This window comes from Cariama cristata, unplaced genomic scaffold (assembly GCF_000690535.1).
Source record: "Cariama cristata isolate BGI_N322 unplaced genomic scaffold, ASM69053v1 scaffold35179, whole genome shotgun sequence".
NCBI classification, from domain to species: domain Eukaryota; kingdom Metazoa; phylum Chordata; class Aves; order Cariamiformes; family Cariamidae; genus Cariama; species Cariama cristata.
This window is the reverse complement of record NW_009634675.1, coordinates 1-10,746: the sequence shown is the minus strand read 5'-3', so window position 1 is coordinate 10,746 and position 10,746 is coordinate 1. Positions and strand designations below refer to the sequence as shown.

Genomic DNA, 10,746 nt, shown 5'->3' with positions numbered 1-10,746 from the left:
CTCTTACAAGTGGTATGGTGAAGTGAGGAGGCCTTGGCCTGGCTCTGGAGAACTGTCCTGGAGTTGGGGCCTCAGCTCTGCAAAGCTCTTGGGCTGAGCCTTGCCTGGAAGTGGGGTGACAGCGGAATGGCTGGTGCCTGGGTTTAACCTCAAGAGCCTGCGTTCAAGATGTATACAGACTCAAGAATGCTGCAGGGAAAATGTTTTGGGTTTTTTTTATACTGTTGTTTTTTGCTTTGTTTTAATTGGGGGATTGCTTTGGGTGCAGTGGTTTTATTAATTTTATCTTGCTAGGAAAAAGGTCTTCAATATATATTGATTAGAGTTTCTTGGATATTATTTTTGCAGTCCCCACCAGGGAAAGTAACAGCTGCAGTGATGGCTGCTATTGATGCTGGGTACCATCACTTTGATTGTGCCTATGTGTACCAAAATGAGAATGAAGTTGGTGATGGCATCCAGCAAAAAATCAAGGAAGGTGTTGTGAAAAGAGAGGACCTCTTCGTTGTCAGTAAGGTATGGATCTGGTGGTATAGGATCCCAGGAGACACCTGTTTTTTTGTAGTACCCCCCCCGTTCTTTACTTTCCTACTATGTGATGCGGCATGGAACAATTCAGAACATCGCTTAGGCCACTCCTGAGACAGGCTTGCTACTTTGCCTCATCCTGCATGGAGAATACCCTGCAGGGTATGTACCACAGATATGGGCAATGCGTTAAACTTTTCCTGGCATGAAGTTATGCTGTCCTCTTTCATGCAGTATCTGACCTTCTAGAAGTTGGTTTTTAAATGAAGTTTTAATAAAGCTAGACTACTTCTGCTGTCTGCCATGACACCATTCAATCATATGTGCTGCCGCTGCACGTATTGCCCTTGGTATCACAGACCAGTCCTACTCACAGAGCAAGCACTGTTTGAAGATCAGTAGGATGACATAGTTCTGCATCACCTTCCAAAAGAGACAAGCACTCTTCTGAACAGGACAGAAGGGTTCCAAGAGCTTTAACCCAGGAGGTCATGGTGTGTCTTGGCTTTTTGTCTCTAGCTATGGTGCACGTTTCATGAAAAGCCTCTGGTGAAAGGAGCCTGCCAGAAGACTCTTGGTGCCCTGAAACTGGATTACCTGGATCTCTACCTCATCCACTGGCCTCTTGGTTTTAAGGTACAGTAACAGTAATGCCTTTGGTTTAGTCTGTTGTGACTGGCAGTTTTGAAGAGTTATGACTTTACAGCCCAGTAATTGCTCCAACTGACACAATCATTATGTGTCTGTTTTGTACCAGCACTGCTCTGGTGCTCAGCTTTACTCTGGCCATGTGAGCCAGGTTCAATCCCTAGCTCTGAGATTCCTGTTTGCACAGCATCCTCTACCCTTTTGATCATGGAGGAGGTAGACCTTGAACTAGGGGTGGGTTTCCCTGCTGTAAGTGTAGGTTATATTGCTCTCCTTTTGATTATTGCCTATGTGTTGTCTTCTATAAATCCAAAGTACACTCAGCTGATAATAATGTGATTCCCTCTTTGTGGGAATGAGGACTGTGCTTTGCCTGACAAACTCTTTTGTCTGCATGTTACAGAATCACAGAACAAGAAAAAGTTTGTCTTCCATGTCTATTTTTAATCACCGAGCCCTTTAATACAGTACAGCTTGAACTGATCTTTGCTGTAGGAGCCTTAGTGTTCCACACACCTTGGATTTCAAAAGGTGAAACTGTAGTTCCCAACTCCTTTACTGACTTCATGCAAAGGAACTGATGTCTCAGTTTGAATATTTCTAAGCTTAGTCTTTCTGTTAGAGCCTGATCAAAATCATCTTTCTACTTGTTGCTTCTGAGACCAAGTGTTTTCATAGCATCTGTATTTTTAAAATTAGTTTCATATGGACAGAACTATCAAAGTGAAAATGTGTAGTGTAATGATGCATCAGTAGAAAACAACTGATTTTGAATGAAGTTGATACCTGGCGTGTAGTCCTAACTGAGACACAGGCTGTTTCAACATTCCCTATGCAAGCAACTTAAACAATGAGTCTCGCCATGAAAGACCTGTCAGCAGATCTGGTCCAATATAGACTGAACATGTTCCAGGTCCTAAGTGGGTCCTTATTACACACTTTAATAAAACACATTATGTCCATATAAGAACTGTGTATTTTTGTAATACAGAAACTAAACTTGTAAACTGGCTATAATTCTGCAAGTGGAGAGTTTTTGATGAACCAGGGGATGTTGCGTCCAGCAGAAGTACCTGTCCTTATAGGAATGGCTGTGGGCAAAAATGCCGTAATCCCACATGAAAGCAAAAGAAAAGACTGAACAATGTAGATAATTAGTATTATCTAGTACATATGTAGGCAATAAGTATTAGTATGTCCTGCAGTAGGAGTTTGTAGTATGTGGTTTGTAGTATGATCTTCAGCTGGTGTTAACCTAACTTCCCACCAAAGAGTGTTTCAAGCATTTTCTCTCTCATTGACAGGCAGGAGAGGAGCTGTTTCCCACAGATGACAAAGGCATGTCTATACCCAGCAACACTGATATTCTACAGACGTGGGAGGTAAGTTCAGCCACAGCAGGAGAATCATGTCTTCTCTTCTCAGCAGTCCCTTCCATGTTTTCATTACGTTCAGCAGTCTAAATTATCTTGTGTATGCAGAACTACTTGGAAGGACTCACTGATACAATAGTGGATTGTTGGGTGTTGTTATTTTCCACTTCGAAATGCTTTCTACTTTGCTGTGGAAAAAAAAGCTTTCCACTTGCTATGAATTTCCACATTCTCAAAGAATGAGTCTTTGAGATTTGATGAAATGGAAGACAAGGCACAAATATACTAGTACTCTGTTTTTTTTTTCAAACTTAGACTCTGAAAATCTAAACACTTATTTTGTCCTTCTCATGAAGGAAATAAACCATGTCAGGAAGAAAGTGTTCTTCAGGCCTTGTCATGTATACTAGATGCTGACTTTGTGCTTCTTTGTGTCAGGCCATGGAAGAGCTGGTGGATGCTGGTCTGGTAAAAGCCATTGGAATCTCCAACTTTAACCATGAGCAGATTGAAAGAATCCTGAACAAGCCAGGACTGAAATACAAGCCTGCAAATAACCAGGTAAGCTGCTAAGTGACTGCAGGCAAATGTTTGGGTGGTGGTGGTTTTTTGTTGGCTTTTTGTTTGCTTGTTTTAAAGAATTACTAAGTTCTTCTTATGAAATAGAGTTATAGAAACAGAGAATGGAGTAGAGACAGCATGTTCTCTCAATCCCACCCTTTAACTACTTCTGGATGCACAAGGTCCGAGTGTTTTATGGACTTTTGCACTACTTGGAAATCTGACAAGAAGCAACTCCAGAATCCCTTTTGGGTTTTTTGGGGGGAGTGGGGGAGTATGTGTGCTGGGGGAACTCAGATGAACTTAAAAAACTTCCTTGAAGCAGGGTGAAACTTTGTGTAAATGTGTGAGAACCTAGCAGAGAATTGGATGACCTTTTTGCAACTCTTCTGTGGAGAGGCCAGTTCCTGTTGCTGATGACTGAGGCAATTGAACAGGAGCATGCTTTATGGACTGCTTACAGACTTAATGAGGGTTAGGAGAAGGTGCAAATGGAGTTGCAAGGTAGACCATAGAGTAGAAGTGTCCAGCCCATGAATAAAATATTAGGAAAATTCAGATGTCAGGAGACCTTGGGAGATAATCTTCTGTGATTCACAGCTTGGAGCAGCATCAGCTGTGAGATCAGACCAGGTTTCCCAGGGCTTTATCCATCTTGAAAACCTGTGAGGATGGCAACTGCGCAGCTTCTCTAGGCAGTGTGCTCCACTGCCTAAGCCCCCGCCTTGGTTGTATGTAGGAGGGAGGCAGTTTTCTTATATCCAGTCTCAACTTCTCTTGTTTCAACTTTGCCTGTTGTCTCTTGTCCGCCCGCCATGCACCACTGAAGAGCTTGGCTTGTCTTTGGGTGACCTTTATTTAGGTATTGAAAAGCTACTAACAGGACAACTGAAGCCTTCCCTTCTCTGAGCTGAACAAGCCCCCTCAGCATTTCCAATACAGCAGGTTCTCCAGCCCTCAGCCATCCTGGTGACCCTCTTCTGAATTCATGATAGTCTGTCAGTCTTTCTTGTACTGAAGAGGTTGGAAAGGGGGAAAACTGGACATGGTGTTATAAAGGTGGTCTGACAACTACAGAGTAGAGGCAGGTGATCACTTCCCACAACTTCCTGGCTGCCTTCCTGCTGCCAGGGCTCGCTACTGGTTCATGTTCAGCTCAGCCTACTGTGGCCCCCAGGTTGTTTCTAGCGTAGTTGCTTTGCAGGTAGTCAGGCTCCAGCCTGTGTTTTTGCCAGGGGCTTTTCCTTCCCAGGTGCAGAGCTTTGTGTGCAGCCTTGTTGAATTTCATAAGGTTCTTGTTGGCCTGTCCTTCCTGCCTGAGTGGGTCCCTCTAAAGTGGTAGCCTGCTCTTAAGTGTACTGACTGGTCTTCCCCTAATTTGGCATCACCTGCAAACTTGACAAGATTGTTGTTGAAGAGGACAGATGCCAAGATAGCCCCCTGTGCGATCTGTCTAGTCTTGTCCTTGATTGCTATGGTGTTTGAAGGACTGCACTCTCAGATATCAATACCTGATTACAAGAACTGATTAATTTATTGTGGTAGCTCAAGCATATGTACTGAAAAGGGATTTTAACACCTGTTTTCAGAAAGACAATAGGATTGTTCTCTGGAAGTCTATTCAACATAAAACTGAAACATTCTGACAAGTGCAAATATCATAATTCTCTACTGTGTCTCTTCATTATCAGTCCCAATGTACCTTTAGGATACTTAGTAGAAGTCTTATACCTTTCAACATCTGCCACGCCTCATTGCCACTATCACTGTAGTTGATAATTATCCTTGTCTCTTGCATAGAGGTCACTGACCTTATCTCTTACACTTGCAATTGTTCTCAAGCTCTCTGATTATTATAATAAAGTTAAGCTCAGAGCAGTAGGTCTTTGATCCCTGTTCTTCAAAACTCAGTACTTCTGAAGAAACGCTTGCAAGCCTGCAAGCTTGTTTGTTATTCACGCTTACCAGTTGGCCTAAAGTGATAGTGCTTCCTGCAAACACTCTCTGTGCAGATGTTTCATGTGTAATCCAGTAATTGCCTGTATTTGGTGTCATTCCCATTCTTAACTTGAATGCAGTTGGTATGTACACTGGTTTCACTTGTGTTGAGAAAATAATTTGGCAAGGTAGTAACTACATTAGAATGATACTAGTGCTTAGTTCAGTAGGGAAATCTGACTCTTCAGTGCTTCATCTGTATCACACAGTGTGGATTGCAGTAGTTTAAGATGCTTGTTCAAATGTAGTTCAGAGGCTTTTCATCCTGGTCCAAACAGACTAGATAATGTAGCTCAGTTTTTCAACTTGAGTGCCAGTGGACAGGGAAGGATGGATCTGCCTTGCTTATGTTGCATAAATTCTACCTATTGAATAGGTGAGAAGATAACCAGATGCTCTGTTACTCTTGAGTAGCTGTGCTTCTAGAGCTGCTGAAGCAAAATAAATCTGTATAATCCGTCCCAAAAACTGAGTTACATGTCCTGTTGTCTAATATTCAACGTACCATAGAAGGGAAACAGCCATGCAGGCTGATAACAGAAAGCAGCTAGAACCACAAATAAAGCACTCGAGGCTGTAAACTGATCCCATGTTTTGCACTGTGTTGCTCCCCCTGCCAGTAGGAGCACAAGTTTCCAGGAACTTCCCTCGGAATGCAGCAGCAGGCTGCAGAAGGCTCGAATGACAGCGTAGTCAAAGAGGTTTGTGATGTTGACTGCTGAAAGACAAGTAGTGCTCCCTGGAACTATCCTGAAAGCCCCTCTATGCAAAGTATCAAATATTCATGTTCATTCACTGCCTTGTGTCACATGAATAATTCCTGTTCCATACTACCTATCTCTGTATTAGCTTGCCAGAATACTGATCCACTGTTAAGGAGTATTCTGTTATGCAGATATTCTTATGGAAGTTCAGGGTAAGTACACATGCATTTATAAAAAGTGTATAATGGACATTAAGCTGAAGGTCTAAAATCTGTAGCAGTTGGCCATTCTCACTGTTTGCAGACTGGAGGTATTCAGTGTGAGTATTGACACAAAGCAAATAAAAACAAATGAAACAATACTGGTATTGAAGTTATATGGTAATTGTGGGGAAAGAAAAAAAAAACACACTGCCACACACCAACAAAAAACCACCACATTATGGCATGTTTAATTAGGGATGAAAAGAGGACTTTGTACTTACTGCTCTGCTATTCTGTTATGATTTTACAGTTTTCTTGTGTGCCTTTTACTGAACTGTCCCATTTAATCAATTATGTAGCTGATCATCCCCTATGTTGGAGATTATATGGATCAGCAAAGTTTAAGGAGTGATGTTAGGGTCCTCAGACGCTTCACTGCAAGGAGGACTGCTACAAATAGTAGCAAGAGGGTGGGGGCATACAGAAAATAAAGGCTGCATAATATTGCACAGAGACTATAAGTTAGAACAAAAATCAGCCTTTGATTTGTTTAAAAACTGATCCCTGGAACATGTTAAATCACTGTCAATCTGTGTACTGTTATGTTGGCAGATCGAATGTCATCCATACCTTACCCAGGAGAAGCTGATCAAGTACTGTCAATCCAAAGGGATTGCTGTGACAGCATATAGTCCCCTTGGATCACCTGACAGGCCATGGTAAGATTGCTTTGTGCTTTGCAAGGGAGCTGACATGGATTATGTTTGCACCATCAAGTCTACAAGTGCGCTGTTGTTTGTTTGTCCAGATACTGATCTCTGCTAGGTTGGATTTGTGGAGATTTCTTGCCTCTGATTTTTTTCTCTGTGTAGGGCTAAGCCAGAGGATCCTTCCCTTCTGGATGACCCCAAGATCAAAGAGATTGCAACCAAGCACAACAAAACCCCAGCACAGGTAGGCAGGTGCAGTACAGTGGGTACTCCTTCCTGTAGCACAGGACAGCTAATGACAATGTAGAGGACAGGCTGGCTCTTTATTCCCTATCAGCTGTGGTGCTCTTCTGTGGTGTTAAGTAGCAATGTAGGTTTGTTTACTATGTGGCCTTCAATGTGTGCTTGGAAGGACTCTCTGACCATCAAGAAGAAACATTTTCTTGACTCGTTTTCTGATGCTGTGGTGTTTCAATCTTCCCATCTCAAGTCCTGTTGCAGAGAATGAAACCTTGTATCGCCTACTAAAAGCCTAGGTGGGAGGAGAAGGAACTGAGTATTGCTAAACTAAAAGGAGAAAGGAGGCTGCCTATGTGCGGCTTCAACACTCCTGTATTTGCACTTCAGAAAGTGCTGCTTAGAATTCAGGTATGATTTGAAATGCAGCTCTGCAGAAGTGGGTTAGTTCTGCTGAATTGTACGGTTTACAGCAAACAATTGTTGGAACAGGCTCTGCTTACCATAGAACAAAAGCAATCCTCTCTGACTCAGTGATATGTCTCTTGTAGGTTCTCATTCGGTTCCACATCCAGAGAAATGTGATTGTGATTCCCAAGTCTGTCACACCACAGCGCATTGTGGAGAACTTCAAGGTGAGTCATTATGAGTGACCTGGGTGCATGGCATGTTCAGGGACAGCATGGCTTCCTCCTGCAGAGCAAGCAGTGATCCTTTTTTACCCTTCCCAAGTTCTCCTCAGACAAGAGGACTGAGCTCTTTTTCTCTGTATGTTTACCTATGCTCTACTGAGGGCAAAACTTAAGATTACAGTTGGAGAGCAGGAGTGAGCAAAGCATTTGGAAACACTATGCTGATAATCTTAGCAGTCATGTTATGTGATGCTTCCTGTTCTCTGTCATGTGGATGAGTCATCTGACAGAGCTTACTTGGGGTCCAAGTGCAGTAGCACACCCCAAAGGCTTATGTAGAGCAAGCACTGTTAAGAAAATAGTCCTGATGTCCATAAACCATGTTGCTGCTCTTGATTCAGTGGTCCTTGACTGAAACCAGTATTAGGATTTTTGGAAGAAACTCAGTTGCATTGGGTGGAATATGAAAATCTTATCGATGTTCCCTTGGAATAGGACAAAAAGATGCATCTTTCACAAATGGAGGATGGAGGCATTCTGCAACACTAAGTGCTCTCCAGACTTCTTAAAACAACTGGCACATGTAGCTGCAACTTGATATTCTTTTAATTCTTCCCTCTCCCTGCTCAACTCCCTCCCCCACTGCAGCTAGTGGAGCCTTAGAAATCTAGAGCGCCATCTCTTTCCTTTCTCTCCTTCATGAAGCAGTCATTTCTTCTAAGAAGCACCCCTATGCTGTGGACTTGTTCTTTAATTTTACGATTTAAGCTTACAATCTCTGATTTGTTCAAAGAGGTGATTTCCATCTGTTTCTTGATAGGTGTTTGACTTTGAATTGACTAAAGAGGAGATGGCAACTATTCTCAGCTTTAACAGAAACTGGAGAGCCTGTGCAATGAGCATGTAAGTGGCAGTGTTTGGGTTTTTTCAAGCTGTTAAGTTATCAGTATGTCATAGTTTAGTATGTGCAATTATAGATACTAGGCTTGATTGAAATTCAAGATACACAAACTTGATTTCCAAAAGGGTCATCCTCAGAATAACTTTTCAGAGTAAGATTTTAAATGTTCATGTAATGAACCAAATCATGGTGAGCATAAGCAAACTTCATTTTCAGTTCGGTCTCTAAGACACTTCCTGTAGCTGGAATTGCAACAGGAGGCTCCTTATGAATAACATTTTTTTTTTTCTCTCCCTATTGGAGAAATGAGCATGATGCCGACTCAAATTCTTGATTAACTTCGCTTGTAATGTCTTGTCTTTCTGCCATGACCTTTAGGTATATTATTAAAAAATGACTGTATGTTCTTCAGGAGTGGTTGGGAAAGTGGGTGAACATCCAAGAAGTAATATGGGGATTTGCAACTTGGAAGCCTAAAACCAGATAAGAAATCTTTGTTGGAAGGCTGGAAAAAAGGTGGTCTTGGCAGTAAACAGCGAAACCTTAAATTAGTTGTCTACAAAGCACCTAGGTCGCATCGCCTGAAATACCCAGAGCTCGAACAACAGAAGACACTCAAGAATCTCTGATTACAAATGCAGTGTGTCACCAGGGAAAACAGGGAAAAAAATCCTGACTCTGCTTTTTATACAGTTCAGCTCCTCTCTTGATGGCTCTTTGCAGTGGTTACAGCTGCATATAGTATCTTACATTCATGAGATAATCTTTCCTCTTTGATTTCCTTCAGGTGCAAAACTCACAAGGACTACCCTTTCAATGCAGAGTACTGAAGATGGTTTCCTGCCTTTCTCCAGACTTCTCAGATACGCTTCTGCTGTTGCCTATAAGTTGTCTACACAGCTTTCTCGCTGCATCAGATGCCCCCCCCTTTTTTTTCCTTTTCCCCCACAAAGATGCAGTATGTGTACTTGGTGATTTTGTGTTGTTTTTTGGAAGAAGGAGATGTTAAAATGGTTCTGAAGAGCACACTGTGTGGACTAGTAGCTTGTCTTTGCCAAACTGCATGTCTGGAATTGGTAAGCAAAAAACATTGAAAAAGTTTGAACAAGCAGTCACTTTTTTGGAATTCTGTGAATTGGAGTTGGTGACTATGGTTGTCTGGAAGGACCAGGATATTGGCAGATTTTCCATAATTAATGAGGTCTGCTTTTTTTCTGATTACTTTTTGGGTTTGGTTTTGTTTCTTTTTGTAACACTCCATGCTTTTTTCTTTAATTGGAAGTACAAGTTGATTCCTAAATACAGCAGTTTCTACATGGGTAACTCTTTGAAAAGTGTATAGGTCCTGGTCTCTTGGTGATATAAAAGCTGGTTTTGCTTATAATAAAGTATAGTTTCATTACTGTGTGTAATGAGATGATTATTTCAGCAATGCTCTAATGGTAGTAGTGCTGGAGTAGCTGTATTGTATCAGCTGTCTCTAGAGATTACACAGAAGCAAGGAAGATTACTGTCCCCCAAGAAATCATCTGCTTGTTGATGTTAACTTCTTATGCATGATCTGCTAGCTATCTGCTGTTCTCATGCTAGTGCACAGGTAGAACACCTGAGTGTGATGAACCTGTGGCCATTGATGTGTACTGTAATGTACCTGCAGCCGTTGAGTCTGCTTGAGCCTCTCTTTAAATTGATCTGTTTTGGTATGTCTGACAGCTAATATACTAATATTTAAATCAGTCTTTATTTTGCTGAAGTGATAGTATACTTTGACTAGTAGAAGACTCATTCCATTGAAGATATGAAGCCTATACATCATCCTATGAAATTGTTTTAGTAAGCAGTAGAAAACTTGCCCTTTCCAGGCAGGCGGCACATCATGCAGGAAAGAATTCTGTGCTTGTACAAGCTACCATTTGCAAATATAGTAAAAATGGGTTTCCAAGAAAACCCTGTGTCATGAGCTAGCAGATCAGAAGCTTACTACTTTGTTCTGGGAGGACAGAAGAATAGCCTTATACCCAAATTTTGACGTGAGGTGTGTTTGTCCCTTGGTTTTTTTAATGGTTTTTCACAATCCATGCAGGTAATGGTTTTAAAGTTGTTGCCTTCTGAGAGCTGCGTAAGACTATCCACAAAATGCATTTGGGCACTTGTAAAAACAGTGGCTAGTGTTGGGTGACTTTCTTGCATGTTCTTGTAAATTTTTTTCCAAGGTGTGAATAGATCTGGACAGGCTGGATTGATGGCCTGA

At 41.8% G+C, this 10,746-nt stretch overlaps 1 protein-coding gene across 1 annotated transcript; it reads left to right on the top strand.

Annotated features, from left to right (window-relative positions):
* Positions 1 to 348: 348 nt before the first annotated feature.
* LOC104155586 (aldose reductase-like) lies at positions 349 to 9,521 on the top strand (the record flags this gene model as incomplete). The annotated part of the gene is made up of 9 exons (XM_009707236.1): positions 349 to 516; positions 1,048 to 1,164; positions 2,481 to 2,558; positions 2,988 to 3,110; positions 6,628 to 6,734; positions 6,888 to 6,969; positions 7,514 to 7,597; positions 8,415 to 8,497; positions 9,283 to 9,521. Coding segments are annotated over 9 exons (885 nt in total), but the record flags the coding sequence as incomplete, so codon positions are not given.
* Between the last annotated feature and the right edge of the window lie 1,225 nt (positions 9,522 to 10,746).